The 24,590-nt window shown below is 41.0% G+C and overlaps 1 protein-coding gene across 6 annotated transcripts in view; it reads right to left on the reverse strand.

Moving 5' to 3' along the window:
• trabd (TraB domain containing) overlaps positions 1-23,418 on the reverse strand; it is a 49,769-nt gene extending 26,351 nt beyond the window's left edge. The window contains exons 1-4 of one of the 6 annotated variants that reach the window (XM_072241111.1): positions 23,250-23,418; positions 15,392-15,498; positions 5,532-5,588; positions 3,472-3,547 (exon numbers count right to left, since the gene is read on the reverse strand). In XM_072241111.1, coding sequence (XP_072097212.1) covers positions 3,472-3,547; positions 5,532-5,552 — 97 coding nt within the window. In that variant the 5' untranslated portion in view covers positions 5,553-5,588; positions 15,392-15,498; positions 23,250-23,418. The other 5 variants (XM_072241110.1, XM_072241105.1, XM_072241107.1 and 2 more) reach the window with 5 other exon arrangements.
• Positions 23,419-24,590: the final 1,172 nt, after the last annotated feature.

Below are 24,590 nucleotides of genomic sequence, written 5' to 3' on the forward strand. Positions count from 1 at the left end.
AGCACTCTCACTCTCCTAAACTCCAGAGGATACAAGCCTAGCCTCGCCAACTTTTCCTTGAGATAATATCCCCTTTCCATGCAAGCCTCTGAAGTGCTTCCAGAATTATGTCCTCCCTTACATAAAGACACCAATACTTTGTACGGAATTCTAACCATGATCTCCGTGTCCTATGCAACTGAAGCATAACGTTCTTTAACTTGGAGTTCAAATCCACAATAACTGACAGCATTTTACCTTTCTTATTTACTTGCTGTACCTGTGTACCAGCTTTTTGCAAGTCACACATTTGGACACGAAACCCTCACTGTAACCCCTCAGCATTTAGAGAATCTTGTTCCCCCCCCCCCCATTTCACATTTTCCCACATTTCCATTAGCTATCTCCACCCTTTTGTAGCCTCGTATCTCTTCTTCCCAATGTTCCTATCTGAGGATTCAGCAACAATTTAATAGTAATACTTTAATTTTCTTTATCCAATAAATTTCTAAAAATCAGAAAGAAAATGAGGCTTCACTATTTCCAGAGGCCAACAAGCAAAATATATCTTATGCCCTTTTTCCTGTGGTAGCCCTTCGTTTGTGACACTGCTGCAGCTCAGGGCGGAGGAGTTTGGAGTTCAATTCCAATTCCGGTGTCATCTGCAAGGAGTCCGTACGTCCTCCACATGGAGTGCGTGGGTTTCCCGTCCGGTGCTCCAGTTTCCAAAGATGTACTGGGTAGATTAATAAGTTGTCCCGTGATTAGGTTAGGGTTAATTGGGGTTGCTTAAATGACGTGGCTCAAAGGGCCGGAAGGGCCTAATCCAAGCTGTATCGCTAAATAAAATAAATATTAGAATGAAAATGAGGCTTTGTTGTTTCCTGAGGCCAATGAGGAAGAAATATTTTATACATATTTTTTTCCTGTGTAGTAGCAAATCTTTCAAAGCCAATGTGTTACTTCTACACCACGAACCCTTGCATACAACAACTTTCAGTGTGGCGTCTTATGAAACATCTTTAGAAATTTTTTTTATCCATAACAGATTATTTCTTCCAGAAAACACTGATAAATCAGTCAAACAATTTTCCTTTCATGAAGCCATGTTGACTTTGCTGATTAGCTCAGTATTTCCCAGATGTCCTACTAGATCTTTGAAGCCTTCTAACTTTTTTCCCTTTGACAGATGTGGAGGTAACTAGCCTTTTGTTTTGTGTGTTGGCTTGAATAAAATGTGATAAGGCATCATATCTTCTCTGCCATTCCAAGTACGACTGGATTTTAGAACATAAAGCCCCTCCCTAATGGAGGCATCGAAAATAACCTTGTGAGATTAGACTCTTATTTGTAGAACTGACATATTATGGGTGGTTTTCTCCTACAGTCTGAAGGTGTACGGGTTAGTAGGTTGATTGGTCATTGTAAATTGTCCCATGATTATGTTAGGGTTAAATCAGGAGTTGTTCGATAGTGTGACTCAAAGGGCCTGAAGGCCTATTCTGGGCTGTATCGCTAAATAAATAAAGATACATCTATTACACAATAAACTCGACATGCTTAAACCCAAAATAAGTTTCGTGTATTTACAACGTGATGTATCAGTATAGTTCAAAGGTCCATTTATTAAAGCACGTATCTGTATACACCTGTTTTGTGACTATCTGAAGACAAATTTCAAAAGAAAGAACATGAAAGTTGTTCAGAGAAACATCAAACCCGCCCACCCCACACAAAAACAACCAGCATCCCAATCATCAACCCCCAAACCCCCCCCCACACTAAATGGAACAGGGATATCAACACCCTCAAAAAAACCCACAACAGAACATCAACCCCCAAACACCCTCCCCTCGCACAACAAAATGGAAAAAGAACAGGTGATAAAAAAAGACAGAATTTAAAAACCATTGGTCTTAAAAAGTCCACAGTCCATAAACGCTACAGTCCAATCCATAAACTCAGAACTACGATACCATCCTCCGATATCACCGACACTCATCGAAAGAGAGGGACACCACACAGCAGAGGCCTACCCACCAGCCACACAGCGATAGGCTGCTCACAGATTCTCTCTCCGGCAGCGATCAGAAGGACAGACATTGGCGCTGAAACTTTTGCTCACCTTCCGCATTCACCTCGATGTCTCAATCTACCCCAATGCTTTATTTGGTGACTAATGGACGTTTTAGCCAGCAGAATGGAATCGAACATCGGCTCGCTCCGACTCAGTTTTTTTTCATATTGAGGCTGTTTGAGCTAGCGCTCGCTTACTAGAATCTTCTTGGAAACAGCAAAGCGCTGGATCACTCAAACGATCTCAAAACTGTATATCACAGGCTCCAACAGTCCCAGAAACACATTCAAGGTGAAAAGCAGACATAAAAGTAAATAAAAAAGAAAGACATTTCGAGTGCTATCTGGAAGATGTCGACCGAGTGAGTGTCTACACTGGCGCCATCTTGATTAGAAGAAATAAGTGTCATATATTTATGGCACTTTTGACATCTCAGTTATCCACTGTGTTGGTTACTAATGGTGAAACTACTGTTAATTCTCTCAATAGGCTTCTTGAAACAAACATTTACCTAGACTTTCTGAATAATTCTTTAGCTAAATGTTAAAACCCCAACGTGAATGGTCATTTTGATAAATTAAAGTTGTCCAATTCAATGTAGTTTTTTCTTATTACAAACTGACTTCCAAATTTCTTTCCTGCTGGGAACCCAGGGAAGATGTGAGAAAGTTGTATTCTAGTTCTTCCATTTAAACTACTTCTCTGTATGTTTAAAAGACTAAAACCCAAAGGAATCAGAAAAACAGTGATGGAATGAAATAAATCAACAGGACAAGCGACAGTAGTTGTAGGGAAGCACAATCATTTTATGATCATTGATCCTCCTAAAGCGATGGTACTGTTCATAAGAGCGGACCATAATACCCTCTGCCAAGAGGACCGCAACCTTGTCGTAGAGTTTGGAGACTTGTATTACCCTAATATCTCAATGACCCAGAGAGCTATGTTGGCTGGAGTCAGGGCTTTGCGCTTTGGCTCTTGATAGGGTCACCCATGCCAAACAGGTCAAAGGGTAGAGGCCAGACTGAGCATGGTCCACCGGTCTTACAGGTCCAGGGTTCAGACCAAGAGTGATCCACTGGTCCTCCGGGTCCGGGTAGTTCAGACTAAGAGTGATCCACTGGTCCTCCAGGTCCGGGGTTCAGACTAAGAGCGGTCCACTGGTCCTTCAGATCAAGGGGTTCAGCTCAGGACTATCAATCTTAACTAGTCAAAAATAAATTATTACAGAACAGCAAGGATCCTTCTATATCTATGTGCGATGATATGGACAGACTGAGATGGAGGACCTTCATTGTTGTCCTAAACACCAGCAGCATAATACACAAATTGCACAACACCACCCCAGGTCATATCACAAGCAATTACACTCATTTTCAATCATATTTTGCTGAAAGTTAATACAAAAGGCTTACACAGGTTTTGAGGAATATCCGACATATTCTGCGGATCATCGTCAAATACTGCTGATGGTGTTGGGCTTGCTTCTGCCTATGGATGAAAGCAGTACCAAAAGTGATTTTTAAATTATTTTAAACTTATGAAAGTAGTACACAGTTTCCATTAGGTTAAGCACGACAGACATTCCGATAATGTAATAAGCAAATCAAGCAACATATACTTTAGCAACACACAAAAACTGCTGAAGGAACAACAGGTCAGGCAGCATCTATGGAAAAGAATAAACCACTGATGTTTCGGGACTGAGAAGGAAGAGGGAAGATGCCAGAGTAAAAAGGTGGGTGAGGGGAAAGAGGCTGGCTGGAAGATGATAGGTGAAGTCAGGCAGGTGAGGAAGGTTAAAGGCTGGAGAGGGAATCTGATTAGGAGAGGAGAATGGACAACTGGAGAAAAGGAAGGAGGAGGGCGACCCAGGGGAAATAACAGGCAGGTGAGAAGAGATTAAAAAGTTAGGTTGAGGAATGGGGGGTGGGGGGCAGCAGGAGAAGAGGAGATAGCTTTACCAGAAAGAGAAATCGATATTCATGCCATAAGGTTGGCGGGTATCCAGACAGAATACAAGGTATTGCTCCTCTACCCTGAAGGTGGCCTCATCTTGACACAATAACATATAACTTAATATTTACAATAGCTTTTTCTTTTATACTGCTGAAGTTTTGTGACAGAGTTCCTCAAGTACACATTAACTTTGACTCTTTCCAGGTCACACTGACCTCATCAGATACTTTACACGAACAGTAATGTTAGTGAGCTTCTTGGTGAAGGATAAAATTAGATTTATTCCTGTTAAAGGGGTGTTGTGGATTGGAGAACCAAACACTGAAGTTATCAACCTGATTCACAGCACCCTCAAATTTTCCAGTTTATTTTTGGCTTGGGAAATCAATAATGCCTGGGGTACTGTGATTATCACACTGTCTGATCCAAATACGCCTTTCAAATGTCATTCCGTGAACAGCAACATAATAAGATACAATTTATGGTGGTGTTTTAAACAACGCTTTTATCCAGTTACAGCATCTTTGCTCCAACTTGGGATACATTTAATTAAAATTCTCCTTTTCATATACGATTGCCTGGCAATTGGAAATCATCTTCGCTTCACTTGGCTGCTCAGCACAGCCAATACAGGTGCACAAGCAAAGGGCACTTGCATTCTTTTCTGCGTGCAGGCACACTGCAAGAAACTAGCTGGAAATAAGTCATTAATGAACTTGTTAAGTGAAAAGCTCTCTCAGTAAGTATGCCTTACACCGCACTGGCTCACTGTATTTTACTGTTTGCTTTACGTTCTAATCTGTGCGATGGCATACCTCAATTCTGATTCCTCGTATCTTGTGATACTTTCAAAATTGCATACCTTTAAGTAAGTAGTCTTAACAGAAAGCACAATCAAAATCTACAGAAAATGTAGTACTGTGCAAAAGTCTTACGCACATATTTATAAGCTAGGCTGCCCAAGACTTCTGCACAGTACTGTACTTGTCAACATGGAGTGGGGAGGGAGTTTGTAAATCTGGCGGAAGCAAAGGATGCGGGGAATGGTGAGGGTGCAGCACTGTGGGAGGGGCGTGGGACAGGGGGCAGAGGAGTGTTGGGGCTGAGCGAGGGGGGGGGGGGTTGCACAGGTGCAGACACACTCAGCCCTGAGACACCAGGCAAGGTAATTTGATTCCAAACAATCGGTTTATTGATAATTATAGAATGTCTCTCTGGTGCTTCCTGTTCCCTCCTCTCTTCCCCAACCATGATTCCCCTCTCCCTGCCCCATTCCCAAGCTCAGTCCACAGTAAGACCCGTATCAGAATCATGTTTATCACCAGTCAGATACATCATGATTTTTTTTTGCTGCAGCAGTACAGTGCAATACATAAAATTACGATAGTACTGTGCAAAAGTCTTAGGCACCCTAGTGGAATCAGGCATAGGCAGATAAAACTGAAAATCAACTCTCCCTTCCTCCCCCAGATGAAAAGAATATACAGTTCTTTTGAAACAGAAATAAATCACTTACCTCTTGCTGGTCTTCCTCCATTCCTGGATCACTCCTCAGTCAGTCAAAAGGAACCTGCTGGGTCAGGGCAATAAAATTAATTGAAACATCTGCTAAATGCTCTAGTAGGGTGGAATTATAACTTCTCGATTTGATAACTGCGAAATTGCAGGAATATAAATGAATTGATAAGAGGTTTTTAAATATTACAGTGCTTTGTTAACTAATTCAATAGATTCTGAAAATAAGCTTTTCTTTTCTCAAACTTTTACTTGTGCATTAGATGCAAATTGAATAATGTGAGAATGCATCTGGAAAGGAACTGATATAATCATTCAAATGCAATATACGTATTACACACATACAGTTGAAGTCAGAAGTTTATCAACACCTTAGCCAAATACATTTAAACTCAGTTTTTCACAATTCCTGACACTTAATCCTAGAAAACATTCCATCTTAGGTCAGTTAGGATCACTACTGTATTTTAAGAATGTGAAATGTCAGAATAATAGTAGAGAGAATGATTTATTTCAGCTTTTATTTCTTTCATCACTTCCCCAGTGGGTCAGAAGTTTACATACACTTTGCTAGTATTTGGTAGCATTGCCTTTAAATTGTTTAACTTGGGTCAAACGTTTTGGATAGCCTTTCACTAGCTTCTCACAGTAAGTTGCTGGAATTTTGTTCCTTTCCTCCAGACAGAACTGGTGTAACTGAGTCAGGTTTGTAGGCCTCCTTGCTTGCACACGCTTTTTCAGTTCTGCCCGCAAATCTTCTATCGGATTGAGGTCAGAAAATGGTGTCAAGTCTGGTTCATCCTTGGGAGCAATTTCCAAACACCTGACGGTACCACGTTCATCTGTACAAACAACAGTACGCAAGTATAAACACCATGGGACCACACAGCTGTCATACCGCCCAGGAAGGAGACGCATTCTGTCTCTTAGAGATGATGTACTTTGGCGCGAAAAGTGCAAATCAATCCCAGAACAACAGCAAAGGACCTTGTGAAGATGCTGGAGGAAACAGGTAGACAAGTATCTATATCCACAGTAAAATGAGTCCTGTATCAACATAACCTGAAAGGCTGCTCAGCAAGGAAGAAGTCACTGCTCCAAAGCCGCCATAAAAAAGCCAGACTACAGCTTGCGAGTGCACATGAGGACAAAGATCTTACTTCTTGGAGAAATGTCCTCTGGTCTGATGAAACAAAAATTGAACTGTTTGGCCATAATGACCATCGTTATGTTTGAGGAAAAAGGGTGAGGCTTGCAAGCTGAAGAACACCATCCCAACCGTGAAGCATGGGGGTGGCAGCATCATGTTGTGGGGGTGCTTTGCTGTAGGAGGGACTGGTGCACTTCACAAAATAGATGGCACCATGAGGAAGGAAAAGTATATGAATATATTGAAGCAACATCTCAAGACATTAACCAGGAAGTTAAAGCTCGGTCGCAAATGGGTCTTCCAAATGGACAATGACCCCAAGCGTACCTCCAAAGCTGTGGCAAAATTGCTTAAGGACAACAAAGTCAAGGTAAATGCAGTGGCCATCACAAAACCCTGACCTCAATCCGATAGAAAATTTGTGGGCAGAACTGAAAAAGCATGTGCGAGCAAGGAGGCCTACAAACCTAACTCAGTTACACCAGTTCTGTGTGGAGGAATGGAACAAAATTTCAGCAACTTACTGTGAGAAGCTTGTGGAAGGCTACCCAAAACGTTTGACCCAAATTAAACAATTTAAAGGCAATGCTACCAAATACTAACAAAGTGTATGTAAACTTCTAACCCACTGGGAAAGTGATGAAAGAAATAAAAGCTGAAATAAATCATTCCCTCTACTATTATTCTGACATTTCACATTCTTAAAATAAAGTAGTGATCCTGACTGACCTAAGACAGGGAATGTTTTCTAGGATTAAATGTCAGGAATTATGAAAAACTGAAAATGTATTTGGCTAAGGTGTATGTAAACTTCTGACTTCAACTATATATAGCTAGGGTGTCTAAGACTTTTGCAAAGTACTGTAATAATTTTAAGTACTGCACTGACTTTAACTGTATATATATACACACACACACATACAGTTCCAAGAAAAAGTCAGCGAAGCCTTGTATTTAATACCTTGCATAAACAGCTCTCTTCAGGTCATACCAGAACACTTAATTAGGTTAAGGTCTGGACTCTGATTTGGCCATTCTAAAACACAGACGTTCTTCTTTTTAAACCATTCCATTGTTGATTTACTCGGCTATTGTATCATTGCCTAGTTGCATCATCCAAATTAAGCGTCAGGTGATTGTAAAGCATCCTGTAAAATGTCTTGATACGATTTTGAATTAATTGTTCCCTCAACGATTACAAGCTGTCCAGGCCCTGAGGCAGCAAAGCAGCCCCAAACCATGATGCTCCTTCCACCACACTTCACAGTTGGGATGAGGTTTTGGTGTTGATGTATAGTGCCCTTTTTCCTCCAAACATAGTTGTGTGTATTTCTGCCAAACAGTTCAACTTTTGTCTCATCTGTCCACAGAACTTTCAGAAATGTTGTGGAACCTCCAGGTGGTCTCTTGCAAACTTCGGACATGCAGCAATTTTTTTTTGGAAGAGCAGTGGTTTCCTCTATGGTGTCATTCCATGAAAACCATTCTTTTGTTTGGTGTTTTTCTTATAGTGGACACATGAACAGAGATGAACAAATTCTAGAGATTTCTACAGGTCTTTTGCTGTTACCCTTGGGTTCTTGTTTACTTCATTGCATATTGTGCTGTTGGTGTGATCTTTGCAGGACGCCCACTCCTAAGGAGAGTAGCAACAGTACTGAATTTCTTCCAATTGTAGACAATTTCTCTTACTGTGGACTGATGAACACTAAGGTCATTAGAAATGCTTTGGTAGCCTTTTCCAGCTTGACACATCTCTACAATTCTTCTAAGGTCCTCTGAAAGTTGTTTTGATCACGGATGGTACACATAAGCAGATCTTTCTTGAGAAGAGCAAGCACCGCCAGTAACCTAACTTTGTGTTTCTTTTTTTAAAATACGGCAGGGCACCTCTACACCCTACACCTCCAATCTCACCTCACGGATTGGAACACCGGACTCCAAATAGATTTTGTAGATGGTATTACCCCAAAGGTTTACATACTTTTTTGAACCTAGACTGCGTTTGTTTAAATGGTGTACTCAGTTAAGTTGTTTGTGTTATTAGTTTGGGCAGATTGTGTTTGTCTATTATTTTAACTTAGATGAAGATCAAACCACATTTTGAGTAATTAATGCCAAAAAAAAAACAGGTAATTGCAAAGGAGACACAAGCTTTTACTTGCAACCGTAAATATTGTGTCTAGGACTTTTGCGTAGTTCTATACAATAATAACAGGATGGTTTCTCTGAAATTCTAAAACTCATATACAAAGTTGTGGAACCATCATTCACTACTAATTGATCCACAAAAGGCACATTGTTCTTGCTCCACACTTCCCTGATCTCGGTACTCACTGATCACCTTTCTATAGATTTTAAACAGCTCCCATCACAGCCTCATGCCTAATGCACATGGAGCATGGCAGATAAACAGTCCTGATATTATTGTACAGTACTGTGCAAAGGTCTTAGGCATCCTTCTGTATTTGTCAATGGAGAGTGAGTCTGTAAATCAGGCGAGAGCAAACGATGATGGCGAGCCATGGGAGGGGTATGGGGCAGATGGCAGAGAAGGAGTGTCAGGTGCAGGGGTTTGTGCAGGTGCAGACGCACCCAGCCCTGAGACACCAGGCAAGGTTATTTGATTCCAAACAATTGGTTTATTGATCATTACAGAATGTCTCCCTGGTGCTTCCCACTTCCCTCCCCTCTTCCTTCCCCTTTTGCCAACTATGATTCCCCTCTCTCTGCTCCCTTCCCACTCTCAGTCCACAAGAGAATCAGAATCAGATTCATCATTACTTACACGTGTCATGATTTTTTTTTTTGCAGCAGTACAGTGCAATACATAAAATTACTACAGTACTGTGCAAAAGTCTTAGGCATCCTAGTTATATACATGTACTTAAAACTTTTGCACAGTACTATATGATTATTCTTAATAATCCTTCATTGGACTGGGTTACTAGGCTATTTGATAGTTAACTCCAATCTAATAATAACCACAAAATTACCACTAAGGACAATGTTAATCCCTGATTATTTGCCCAATTTAAATCCAACAGCTGTCATCATGGGATCTGAACTCCGGTCAGTGGTTAGTGCATCACTATTACCTTAAACCACTGCACTATTACGTTACACTCATTGACACAAATAATTCGAAGTAAGAATTCTGTACATAAAAGCATAAATCTTAGATTTAAAAAGGTTCAGAAGCACAAATTTATCTCAAGGAAATGGGATTATCATTTGTCATGGGCTTGTCATCAGGTCTCCATAACCAAGAATTTAAAATACTTCAGGCAATACAAATTTTAGGAATAACCAGAGCTTTGGAAAGATGAATTTTAATGTATTATTGGCAATTAGACAAGAGAATTATTTCAGCAACAAAGATCAACACCGGTTGAAGGTTAAGGAAAAGCATTAGGCTCTGATGGGAGCAGTTTAAGATCTATAGAAAGAAGTTATCTGATGCATGACGTTCTGTGAATAGAGATCAGAAAAGCATGGAACAAGAACAATACGCCTTTCATGGATCAGTTAAGTGATGAATGATCTTTTTTCCAGAAATTTAGAGTTTGTGTTTTAGAATGTCAGATAAGCTGCCTTGTTATTACTGTACAGTACTATGCACATATATAGCTAGGTTGCATCAGCCTTTTGCACAGTACTCTATTTCCCAATGTGGAGTGGAGACGGAGTTTGTAAATCTGGTAGGAGCAAAGGATGTTGGGAAAGGCGAGGGTGGAGCCCCACGGAAGGGGTGTGGGACAGGTGTCAGAGAGGGAGTGCCAGGGGCAGGGGATGGAGTGGGTGCAGAAACACCCCGAGACACCAGGCAAGGTCATTTGATTCCAAACCATTGGTTCATTGATCATTACAGAATGTCTCTCTGATGCTTCCCACTCCCTCCATTCTTCCTTCCCCTTTTCCCAACCATGATTCCCTTCTCCCTGCCCCCTTCCCACTCTCAGTCCACAAAAGAGACCCATAGCAGAATCAGGTTTAACATCACTCACGTCATGAAATTTGTTTTTTTTTTTTGCGGCAGCAGTACAGTGCAATGTATAAAATTACTACAACACTGTGCAAATGTCTTAGGCACTATATATATACTAATTACTAATAGTAGTAAAACAGATTATTTGAAATTTTAAAGAAAACATTCATTTTGATATATCCCTCCAAAATAAAAATAAAACAGGGTTAAAACCTGAACCAGAGGGTTATACCAAATCAGAATGAGTTTCAGTTGTTGGTGAGCGACCTAAAGAGATCTTTAAGATTGATACCGGAGGAGTGTTCCATCCACTGAGGATAAAAAAATATATAAAAGGCCATCAGTGCAAGACATTTACAATGGAAGAAATTTGCTCGCAGAGTATTCTTCCACATTTGCAATATCTTTGTGAATGTTTAGAGTACTGGGAATTTGAAATCCACACTAAAACTGAAGTGTGTGGTACAAAATGCATTAAGATGTTGTTTTATGGGGGTGTATTAGGATGGAATAGAGAAAGGCTTTCAGAATTTATTTAAATCTTACATCCATCCTACCAAGTAGGAGAGTAAAATTTTTTGTGTTACGACTCCGCTGCAATGCACAGACATGCGAATTTAAAAGTCTACTGGTTTGTAGAAAGAAGCTGTCCTGTAGCCTGTTGGTTCTGGCTTTAATGCTGTGGTAGCGTTTGCCAGATGGAAGCAACTGAAACAGTTTATGATTGGGGTGACTGGTGTCCCCGATGATCTTCCAGGCCTTCTTTCTGCACCTGCTACTATAAATGTCCTCATTGGCGGGAGGTTCACATCCACAGATGCACTGGGCTGTCCGTACCACTCTCTGCAGTTCCCAGCGATCAAGGTTGGTGCAGTTCCCATAGCAGGCGGTGACACAGCCACTCAGTATGCTCTCATTGGTGCCCCTGGTATATGGTCTTGAAGATTTGGGGGCCCATGTCAAACTTCTTCAGTCGCCTGAGATGGAAGAGATGCTGTTGTGCTTTCTTTTGCCACCAAGTTGATGTGTACAATCCAGGTGAGATCATCGGTGATGTGTATACCGAGGAACTTGAAACTACTAACCTCGCAACTGCAGACCCATTGATGTTGATCGGCTGAGCCTGTCTCCGTTCCTCCTGTAATCCACAATCAGCTCTTTTGTTTTTTGGACTTTGAAGGAGAGGTTGTTATCTTGGCACCACTGTGTCAGGCTGTCAAGCTCTCCTCTGGAGGCTGTCTCATAAACTAGATGAAGAAGATTGTGGGAGGTTGAAATGCAGAATAAACATGATCAGAGTTAAACACAGAAATCTGTTTCAATTTTCATAGGGATAACGAGTGAATATAGAAACGTCGTCCAGGGGTCAATATAAATATAGAAAATACTGTAGAATGGTGCAGTCCATGATGCGTTGAGACATAGAACGGATGTCCTTTTCGTAGCTTGTAACGAATGAAAACTTTACTTTAAATTGCATAGCATGCTGAGGGTTTGGGAAGACAATGTCTAAGATAGGTGGGAGGGAAGAGAGTCCAAATAATATCAATCAGTATTGGTGCTGTCCAAAAGTAACTTGATGATTGGACTTGTTTTTAGAGGCCTCTATGCCTCACGTGTTTCTGGTTTCTCTTTTTAAAAAATGTTATTTTATGTGATTTTGATCGGGCTGCTTCAACACAGACTGGCTCTGTCAATGAACAGTGTTAAATTGAGCTGAACTGAACTATACTGAGCATTCCTAGACTGTTTTAAGGACTCTGGGTTTGATGTTTAATATGCCATTTGTTTTCATTTGCACATTCTGTGCTTGAAGGGGTTCTGTGGTGTTGCTTTGTTTGTGGCTGTCTGTGGGAAGACGAGTCTCAGGGTTGCATACTGCACATACTTTGATAATAAATGTACACTGAATCTTTGAAATGCCTGTTAATCATGGCCAGCCTGTCTGGATGTAAATGAAGAAAGATGAATGAGGCCAGAAGAGAAAGTGGAACAAACAACACGAACAGACAGGCCTGATGCAAGTTCAAACATCTGTGGAAATGATTCATCAAAGGTGGTGACCAACCAGCATATAGGAAGGAGACTGAAAATCTGGCAGAGTGGTGTCACGGCAACAACCTCTTACTCAATCTCAAGACTAAAGAGCTGATGATTGACTTCAGGAAGAGAAAACCAGAGGTCCATGAGTCAGTTCTCATCAGGATATCAGAGGTGGAGAAGGTCAGCATCTTCATATTCCTTGGTGTTAACATTTCAGAGGACCTGATGCAAGTGCCATTACGAAGAAAGCAAGGCAGCATCTCTACTTTCCTAGTTTGCAAAGATTCTGCAAGTCATCTAAAATGATGAGAAACCTATAGAGGTGTGGTGGAGAATATATTCACTGGTTGCATCACAGCCCGGTGTTTCCCTTAAACAGAAAATCGTATAAAAAGAAGTGGATACGGCCTAGACCATCATGGGTAAAGCCCTCCCCACCATTGAGCACATTTTCACAGAGCATTGTCACAGGGAAGCAGCATCCGTCATGAAGGACCACCACCATCCAGGCTACGCTCTCTTCTCACTGCTGACATCAGGAAGATGGTACAGGAGCCTCAGAACCCACATTAACACGTTCAGGGACAGTTATTACTCCTCAACCATCAGGCTCCTGAACCAGAAGAGTAACTTCACTCACCTCAACATTGAACTGTTCCCACAACCCATGGACTCACTTTCAAGGACTCTTCATCTCATGTTCGATATTTATTGCTTATTTAATTATTTCGTTATTGTTTCCTCATTTTTTTTTTAAAGCACAGCTTGTCATCTTTTGCTCTCCGGTTAGTGTCCATCCTGCTGGGTGTGTTTTTTCATTGATTCTATTGTGTTTCTTGGATTTATTGCAAATGCTCATTAGAAAATGAATCTCAGGGTTGGACATGGTGACATACATGTACTTTGAAATTAACTTTGAACCTCAATTCTCTCTATTTATACACCTTCCAGAGAAATCAAATCACATTGAATTCTCTGAAAGGTGTATAAATAAAGAAAGAATTACAGTTCAAAGTTAATTTATTAGCAAAGTCACTCTCCTCTCCCAGAAAACGCCAATACCATTTGTGCCATTTGGAGTCTTGGTTTCACTCTTTCTCAGCCAGTCCTTTTAATCTCTCCATTTGTACTGCTACTTAGACCATGCTATTTCCACCCTCAATGAAAGTGCTTCTTCTTCTGCACATGGTGCCCATCCAGCCAGGTATTTCCAACGTTTTCTGCTTTTGTTTCCAAATTCCAGCATCAAAACCATACAGGGGTTCGCAACCTGGGGTCCATGGATCCCTCGGTTAACGGTAGGGGGTCCATGGTAAAAAAGGTTGGGAACGTTGGTCTGTACTAATTTGTTTCTTGAGGGGCCAATAGCTTATGCTTGTATGTTGTGTGATTGCTTGTATTTGCTGCTGGTTAAGTGGCATTTCTTGGTGCTGCGTATACCTTTAATGTCATGATTCAAGACTGTTCATGCCATTTCCTCTACACAAGTATAAAGGAAAATGAAATAATTGTTACTCCAGATCTGATGCAGCACAAAATACAATTAAGATAAAGAAAACAAAAATAATAAAAACAGAATAAGTATAAATACACAAGATAGCTTGTACACATAGATGTCCATCAAGTAATGCTAGGCACAGGAGAATTTGGACACAAGGTGACTGACAGGAAATGATAATGTAATGGTCCATAGTCCAGCTCTCTTCAGCCTCCGCAGACAGTAGAGGAATTGATGAGCTTTCCTGATTGTGTAGAATGTGTTCTGGGACCATGAGAAGGTTATGCACAATGTACACTCCCAGGAGTTTGAAACTGCTTGTAGTTTCCACTGCTATAAAGAGGGGTGCGAGTTCTCCTGAAGTCAATAACTATTGACTTGTTGACAATGAGGAAGAGGTTATTTGCCTGGCACTTCCACTTCCTCTCTGTAGGCTGTCCAATTCGTTAATAGTGATGAGGCTCACCACCACTGTTGTGCTATTGGTGAACTTTACAATCTGATTACTCGGGTGTTATACAAGCTAACGGAATTTCCACTGCACTTCATTGAAGTAATACCAGTTAAGATGTGGCAGATCCAAGAAATTCCACTACTGTTATGATGCTTATCGGAAACTTCACTGAAAAGTAAATCACAGGCAAACTCCTGGTTGAGAACTGTGGCTGAGGGCATTAGAACAGGTTTGTGGTTTGGTTGTTTTAAGGATTTATCAAAGCAATGAATTACTAGGTGCTATGGTGGACTCCAAATACAGATTAAAAGTTCTGACAATGAAAACCTAAACTTTAGCAAATTTATTATTCATGATTTCTTAATAACAAACTACACCACAGAGGAACAAATCAACTTTCCACATTCAAGTGCAATTAACTGAAACAAGTTTGTTTTTAAATATTTATCTGTTCACTGTGAACGCCTGACGGGAACTCAAGTGCTCCGATGCAGAGTTAGACACCTTTGAGTCCCTGCAGGATTCAATGATGTGGAGCTTTTAACACGTTTTGTTAAACCCCAGTTGATGGCAAAAGATGCTATTATTTATTTCAGTAATGCAAATTTGGCTCTTAAATACTTTTATGGATGAACTTATATTACATGGTTTCTGAATGAATATAGTTTTGTACATTTTAAGCCATTAATGTCACACACAATGATGCTGCACAGAAGGTGAATACTTACTGCACCTATCACACACAGGATTCTCCACGTGCTGCGTAAATGCCACAGAAATTAACGAGTACTGATAGTGGCAGACGTGCTGAAGCCTCATCACCATCGATGTTACTCTACAAAATAATAAAATTCAATACAAGTTATGGAGCAATCTCAACTGGGATTTTATTATCAACCAGAGCTTTGTAACATAGTGCTCGAGCTACTCCTGATTTAACATGCACGTTAAATCGGCGCCAAGGTAGTGTAGTGGTTAGGGTGACGATCCTTTGCTCACCCCATTTTTTTTTTGCTATTTTTGGGCAGCTTTGAATTGCGGCTGCCTGCAGATAATGAACACTGAGCTGAACGATTATGAACTTTTTGATTTTGTGTTTTATATTCTATTTTTTCCCCTCTCATTCTTTCTTGTTGCCGTTTGCACGATTTGCTTTTTTTTTTTGCGCGGGGGGGCTGACGCTCTGTTTGCTGTTTGTGTGATTTTTTTTTGCATGCAGTTGGGGTTTGGTGTTTTTCTTTGAAAAGGTTCCATGGTCTTCTTTGTTTCATGGCTGGCTGCGGAGAAGACAAATCTCAAGAGTTGTATACTGTGTACATACTTTGATAATAAATCTACCCTGAACCCTCAGACTCAAGAGTTCAGAGTTCAATTTCGGCTTCCTCTATAAGGAGTCTCTGTACACCCTCCCCGGGGAAGGAGTTTCCCGCGTGCTCCTAGTTGTACCGGCTAGGTTAATAAGTCATTATAAATTGTCCTGTGATTAGGTAAGGGTAAATCAGGTTTGCCGGGGTTGCTGGGGTGATGCAGCTCAAAGGGCTGGAAGGGCCGACTCCATGCTATATTGCTAAATAAAATAAATGCTAAACCACATCTTCTGAAGAATAACATGGTGTCTTTCTTACTTTCTATCCAACAAAACGCAGGTAACAAACTCCTTCGTGAGATAAAGGGAAGTTATTTTGGAACAGGACGATGGACAACTATATTTTTAATGCCCTAAAGTATCTCTCGTCCATTTAACATTTAAGTAATATTTGGGTGAGTGTTTATATAGGGTGTGTGTGTGTGTGTCTCTCTCTCTCTCTCTCTCTCTATACACACACACACACATAGTTTGGTTAAGCATTCTTGTTCATTTACACAATTCATTACAGGTTATATGTATAAAGACATGAATTATATCATCACGCTACCATGTGATACATGCCCACCTCAGAGTAAACACGAATTTAGACCCACAGTCCTAGACTCCTGTGTCTTCCTTTGAACTAGTCTGATGTTTCAAAGTTCATTTATTTATTTATTGAAATACAACGTGGAATGGGCCCTTCCAGCCCTTTGAGCCATGCCACCCAGCAACCCCCAATTTAATTCTAGCCTAATCACCGGACAAGTTACAATGATCAATCACCTACCAGCCAGTAGGAGGAAACCCGAGCACCTGGTGGAATCCCAAGCAGTCGCAGGGAGTACACACAAATTCTTTACAGGCAGCGGGATCTGATCTTGGATCGCTGGTACTGTAAAGTGTTGTGCTAACCACTATGCTACTGTGTCACAAAACATAACAGTATGTAAATACCATAGGTAAACCTAGCCGGTTATATTCCATTACTGTAAACTGACGCATACCAACATATTCCATGACATAACGCTAGTGACATTACATCTCATTTGAGGTATTTAGTTTGATGTATTTTAATGATACTCCTTCATCCTGATCAAAAACGCGCAACAGCGCCTTAATTTCCTGCGGAGCATCAAGAAAGCTCACCTCTGTCCCAGGATACTGTCGGACTTTTACCACTGTACCATTGAGAGCATACCACATCTCAGTGTGGTATGGCAATTGTCCCGTATCAGACCGCAAAGCACTCCAGCGTGTGGTGAAAACTGCCCAGCGGATTATCGGCACCTAATTGCCCACCATTGAGAACATCTACCATAAACGCTGCCTGGGCAGGGCCAAAAGCATTATCAAGGATGCATCTCACTCTAACCATGGACTTTTTATTCTTCTCCCATCCGGTAGGTGCTACAGGAGCCTCCGCTCCCGCACCAGCAGGCACAGGAAGAGCTTCTTCCCTGCGGCTGTGACCCTGCTGAACCTCTCATCACAGCACTAAGCAGTATTACACCCATATTGTACTCAGTACTTTTATATTTGTGTGCTGTAGCACTTACTTTTTATTTGCAGTTATTTTGTAAATAACACTATTCTTTGCATTTCTGGTTAGATGCTAACTGCATTTCATTGGCTTTGTATCTGTACTCGGCACAATGACAATAAAGTTGAATCTAATCTAATCTAATTAATGATGCTGGCTAAGGCATAGCGTGCCTAGGACAATGGAAAAACCTTTTGAATAATATCAGAGCAAGCCCAAAATGTAACATTCTTCCAAGATTACACATTCTTGTAGTATATTAATAATACCAACCTAAAATATTAAAAGGATTGTTATTCACAAAACAATTAGTTTCACTTTGAACAGAAACTTACAATTTTCAAAGTCTACTTTGAACAGAACTGGGAAAGAAGGTACTGAACTTGAAACACTAACTATCCATCACTCAGTTGTGACCATCCACTAATCTCATTCTATTTGAATAAAAGAGCTGCAACAGCTCAAGAGCAGCAAAAAAAATGTAGATACCCATTTCAAGCACTCAATGATCTAAGTGAGCATACAGTTAAACCTCAAAGACCCAAAGGAAGCATACTATCAAATGCAAATATAATAGATGGTGAGACCAAGATTTTCATCACTGATTGAAAATTACAGATCTATGTTCTGTGGTTAATAAATAAATCTCTTTATTTGAACTCAGCAAGTTCATTACCATTATGGAGGGGGGAGGGGGAAGAGAGGGGGAAACAACAATCAAGAAAACCTCCAAAATATTTTCTCAAATCATTTCGGCATTGGCATCTTAGCTTCTTTCAAATTCCATGTTTACATATTTTGGTACAGGCACTGAGAATGGAAAGTTAAAAGTGATTAGGCAACTGGAAGTTCGGGTTCATCCTTGTGGATTGAACAGTGTTCTGTAAAACGTTCACCAATTCAGAGTTTGGTTTATCCATTGTCTAACGCGCTAGTCAAAGTTCAGCGTAAATTTATTATGTCACCATGTACAGCCCTGAGATTCATTTACTTGTCGGCATGCTCAATAAATCTACAGAACAATTGGGGTGGCACGGTAGCGTATAGCGTTTAGCAGAACACTTTACAGTACAGGCGACCCGGGTTCAATTCCCGCCGTTGCCTATAAGGAGTTTGTACGGTCTCCCCATGACTGTGTAGATTTTCCCCAGGTGCTCCGGTTTCCACCCACAGTCCAAAGACCTAACAGCTGGTAGGTTATAGGTCATTGTAAATTGTCGGCTAGGGTTAAATTGGGGGATTGCTGGATATTGTGGCTAGAAGGGCCTATTCCACACTGTATTGTGATAAACAAAATAAACAAACAAACAAACGAACCAACATGACAGACTCAGTGAAAGATCGCACCTGCTTGGTCGTTCAGCCAGTGCTTAAAAGACAACAAACTACGCAAATACAAAAAGAGAGCCATGACAACACTAATAAGTCTATAGGTTGTGGGAACATTTCAACAATGGAGCCAGTGAAGTTATCCCTTCTAGTTCAAGAGCCTGATGGTTGAGGGGTAATAACTGTTCCTGAACCTCTTGGTGAGAGTCCTGAGGCTCCCGTACCTTCTCTCCAACGGCAGCAGCTAGGATATCCTGCGCGTTGGGGTCTCTGATGATGGACGCTGCCTTCTTGTGACAGCGCTGTGTAGATGTGCTCAATGGGGGAAGGGGACTTTACCCGTAATGGACTGGGCTGAATCCACTACTTTTGTAAGAGTTTCTGTTCAAGGGTATTGGTATTTCCACAGCAGGGCTTGACACTCTCCACTACACACCTACAGAAGTTTGTCAAAGTTTTAGATGTCATATCAAATCTATTATAGAGTCTATAATGGTGACTCCTGAGTTTAAAGTTGCCTGTCATTTTATTTCTCCTTCGCGTTTTCACTCTGATAATTTTGCCTTTGGTTTCTTTCACTGTTGCAACGAATGGAAGCTTGAGGAACAGTTCTCAACGTCAAATTTACCATGACAGATCTCTCAAAACTCAACACCAAATTTTAAATAACTAACCTTCCTTATGAAAAATCATCTGCATGGAGCATTGGTATTGGTTTGTTCCCGTCACATGTAGAGTGCACGAGAGAGTGTTTTGCATGCCACCCATACCGATCATTCCGTATACAAGTACGCAGAGATAGCACAAAGGAAAATCAATAACAGAATGCCAAATACAGTAACAGAGAAACTGCAGTGCAGGTGACAATACGTCAGGACCATGACGACAATACGTCAGGACCATGACGAGCTAAAACGTGGGGTTAAGAGTTAACTGCATTCTGTTATGGATTTTCCTCCTCACCACCTCAGAGCACATGTAGAACAGTACAGCACAGGAACAGGCCCTTCAGCCCACAATGCTGTGCTGCACCAACTAAAAGTAAATCAGAAACACCCATAAACTAATCCCTCCTACCTACACAACGTCCATATCCCTCCAACTTCCTTACATCTGTGTGTCTATCCAAACATTCTTAAAAGCCTCTAATGCAGGAGTTTTCAATCTCCTTACGCCATGGATCAATACCATTAAGCAAGAAGTCCATAGACCCCAGGTTGGGAACCCCTGTTTTAATGTATTTGTCTCTACCAACATACCAAGCAGTGCATTCCAGGCATCCAGCTCTCTGAATAAAAAACTTATCCCTCACATGCCCTTTGAACCTACCCCTTCTTACCTTCAATGTATGTCCTCTGATATTAGACACTTCAACTCTGGGAGAAAGATGCTTCCTATCTATTCTATCTATGCCTCTCATAATCTTGTAAACCTCTGTTAGATCTCCCCTCAGCCGCTAGCACTGCAGAGAAAACAACCCAAGTTTGTCCAGCCTCTCATTCTAGCTCATGCCCTCTAAACCAGGCAGCATCCTGGTAAATCCTTTCTGCACCCTCTCCAAAGCCTGAACATCCTTTATAATAAGGCAACCAGAATTCTATGCAATACTACAGCTGTGGCCTAAACAGAGTTTCATAAAGTTACAACATAACTTTGTCTCAAGTTTTGAAATGATCTGCCTGATGCCCACTAAACCAAGCCTTGACTGTACCTCAGTACAAGTGACAATCAGAAACAAATACCAATCTTTAACACATTAGGAGGTGCATCTAAGAGTCTTATAATGTAGCTGGGTGGGTGGGGTGGAGATACCAAAGGAATTCTACCAAAGGAGGTGTAAAGTGCTCCTTCCCTCCGCTAGCCTGCAGGCACCTGCTTAGCTGCACCGATCAGGGTCACGTGAAGCAATGGGAGCAGTTAGCAGATGGTCATATGAACAGCTGGTACATATCACAAGTCCTGGTTACGCAACCACTGACTCCAGGCAGACAATCTCTGAAGAGAATTGATAATGACTGGTGTCACCCATCTTGTAAAGGCACTGCCCAGAAGAAGGTAATGGCAAACCATAATTGTAGAAAAAAATTGCCAGAGACAATCATGGTCACCATGATCAGCTACATGATATGACACACAATGGTGATGATGGTAACAACCGCAGGGTAGCAACTGTCCTTGAGCATGGTGGTGGTTGGCCACGGTTTACATCCTATTTTGTGTCTGTTTGCTATATTATTGCTTCAATTTGTCCAATTTCTCGCTCCCTACATATCCCACTAGGCCTGCTGAGAATTGTTACAGATGCAATCTCATTTTAACACAATTATTTCAGATTTAGAGCATCTGCAGTTTTACACATCTTACAGCTGCAGTATTGTTCCCTCTTGCTCCTCGGTCCTCACTCGTATCCCACGTACATCACCTCAAAGCAGCAACTCTCTCAGCCAACACCAAGCTTATTATCTAAGTACGTACGTCACCATATACAACCCTGAGATTCATTGTTGTGCACAGTAAATCCAAGAACCATAATAGAATCAATGAAAGATCGCACCCAACTGGACAGACAAATAACCAATGTGCAAGAGAGAACAAACTATGCAAATACCAAATTAAAACAAGAAATGATCATAAATATCGAGAACATGAGAAGAAGAGTCCTTGAAAGTGAGTCCGTAGTTTGTGTGAACAGTTCAGTCAGGGGGCAAATGAAGTTGAACGAAGTTATCCCCACTGGCTCACAAGCCGGATGGTTGAGGGTAACAGGCATGTGTGACACTTCCTATTTACATGTCTTATATTTGGTCCATTCCTCCTCTTCTCTGCAACTAAAATACATTTCTAGCACTGATGAAAGACCACTGATGTGAACAGTTAAATATCTCTTCACAAACATCGCCTAACGACCCACTGAGTAGTTCCAGTATTGTATTTTTTTTATTACATGGTTTACTTAAAATAACATGAACACTCTCTGACTGAGAAATCATTCTTTGATTCACTCATAGCAGGAAGGACATTATAACATACATTAAAAAAATCTTTCCACAGAAACTGATATCCTGTGCAATTAAGTTCCTTTTATAACTACAATGGCATATGGTCCCAAACTAACTCCTAGACCAGATACATCAACTGCACTTCTCTCTCAAAATACTGCTCGACCCAAAGTTCTTCTAGTATTCTGTTTTTAGATGCCAGCATCTACAGTTTTGGTGATTTGATTGCTCCAGTTTCTGTCTATGAATGTTTCATTCACTGCCCTAAAATTCTCAAATTCAAACTCATTGAGTGAATTATTTATCATCCAGGCATTTAATGTGCAAATTATTTGATTAATGAAACTGTACCACTACACAAACTGAAAGTGAACATTTTCAAATTAAACACTTATTGTACAATCTGATAAGCAGCTGTTCATAAAAGATAGACTTAACATTGTGCAAACCAATCATGCGAGAAGTGGGATAAAGACAACCAAAATATAGCAACGAATCTCTAAAATTAATAAATTTTAATTTTCAGTTTGTAAAGTCTAAATTTACAGTAGGTCTGTAATAATAACATTAAAGTTCAACATAGTTAAACAGAGTAAGTACTATTCGAATTTCAACGAACATTTTAAGCCACTGCCGTGCTCAGGTAATTAGCGACTAAATGTAGTTGGTGCATTGTCACTTATCGATTCATTCAGTTTGCTTCGTATTGACGATGTTAGTCCCCCATCAAAAGTTTACTAAGCATTACTGTTACAATTTAAATATCGCAAAACCCATCTTAACACATTTGCACCATTTAAAATATCTTACTAACGTTTTAAAACGTATAAAGTTTTATAAATACATTGCATGTCGATCAGCGAACGATTACCTTTGAACGGAATGAAATAAACTTGTCAAGTTACACAAGAAATTCGTGGAGGTTCATACTTGAATCAGATCTGCTTCCCAGCATATGGTAAAAATAAAACGCTTTTCACACACTTAATAATATTTGTTACGTCCTATATTGATTGTACTACAAAATTATGCGTCAGATTAGCTCAAAAACAAATCACCTGCGTCTACTAACATTTGCAGACGACTGAAAGACTTTCAAGAGATCGCGACTCACAAAGAAAAGTACAACTGCAATATCGGCAGCACTTAAGACATCAGACGTAACTCCCGAACAAGGAGCACGCTGGAATATGGAGTCCCATCAAGAAGATTTCATCTATGACCGCTAGCTAATGACAAAAAATGCACTACAACACCCAGAAGTCCCCGCGATATCGGGTCATGCGCACACCTTCTCTGAGCAAAGATAGGCCGCAGGTCCTGCGGCCACGCGCTTACTCATCGCTAAGAGCGAGAGGGGCACCCACCTAGAAATATTGACGAATTAGATCTCTTATGGGAAGCGAGGCGCGGAGGGCAGAGGCACAAAAGCCGGAGGAAAGTGGAACTTTGAATTGCCGATGACTGCGCATGCCGTCAGCGGCCCGGCTCCGCTCTCGCTGGTCTCAGCAGCGCGCGACCCCCTCGTTTGTGACGTCACTCCAGGGCTGCCCCGGGCCGCTTGGGTCAAAGTCGCTGGTACAGCGCTCAACTTTCCGCAGCAGGACTTGCAACTACCTTCATATGAGAAACCAACACTTCAGTTGCATCAATTGCTTGCTTCACCAAGTTAGCTTGCGGAGTACTTTCCCCCTCTCAAAATGTTAACTCCCAAACATGGCTAAAAATTAAATTGTGGGGGTGAGAACTCCGCCGATGCTCTTTACTGGGTGCCGTGCGATTTTTTTTTACACCTTTTTGAGACAGGTAGCGCTTGGTTTCATATCTCATTGTATGAGAACGATTGCTACCATACCTGCTGAACATTTCTATTTATAAATGCAAATAAAATCCATTTTGGGGGTGGGAGGTGCACATGCTTTCCAATCCAGGCAACATACCAGTAAGAAAGATTCAGAGAAGAAAACTAAGAGAGTGTTTGAAATCACTTTGCATTCTGATAGTAATTAAGGAGGAACTTTTTCTGTGGAAGGCAGGTTGATCAGTCTCACTGGTATTCAGAAGAATGGGGGGAGAGCTCATTCAAACCTATCGAATGTTGAAAGGCCCCAATATAGTGGATGTGGAGAGGACGTTTCCCATGGTGAGGGAGTCTAAGACCAGAGGACACAGCCTTAGAACAGAGGGGCATCCATTTAAAACAGAAACAAGGAGAATCTTTAGCCGGAGAGACATGAAACTGTGGAATTCGCTGCCACGTGGCAATTCATTGGTTATATTTAAGGCAGAGGTTGATGGGTTATTGATTAGTCAGCGGTGAAGGGATACGTGGAGAAGGCAGGAGAATGGGGCTGAGTGAGAAAATGAAACGGTCATGGAGAGGTGGCCTTTTTCTACTCCTAAATCTTAAATAGAAAGATGAAGTTAAGGATAGATTGTAAGTTAAGGGTCGATGATAATAATAACTTATTTATTGATACGATGTGATAGCAGCTTTCAAAAGGTGATCTAATCAGTATAGTTTGGGAAGGGATTTCTTTGGCTATGGGTCAGATTTCAGAATGGGACAAACTAATTGATTAAAAGCATGCACAAGTATGATTGGCTGAACAACATCTTTCCATGATGTCTCATTCTATGATTCTGTGCACACTATAGGCAGTAACTCTAGTTTGAACAAGAGTTTTCACCATAACTACTGAGGGACC

This window comes from Mobula birostris, chromosome 23 (genome assembly GCF_030028105.1).
Source record: "Mobula birostris isolate sMobBir1 chromosome 23, sMobBir1.hap1, whole genome shotgun sequence".
Taxonomy (NCBI): domain Eukaryota; kingdom Metazoa; phylum Chordata; class Chondrichthyes; order Myliobatiformes; family Myliobatidae; genus Mobula; species Mobula birostris.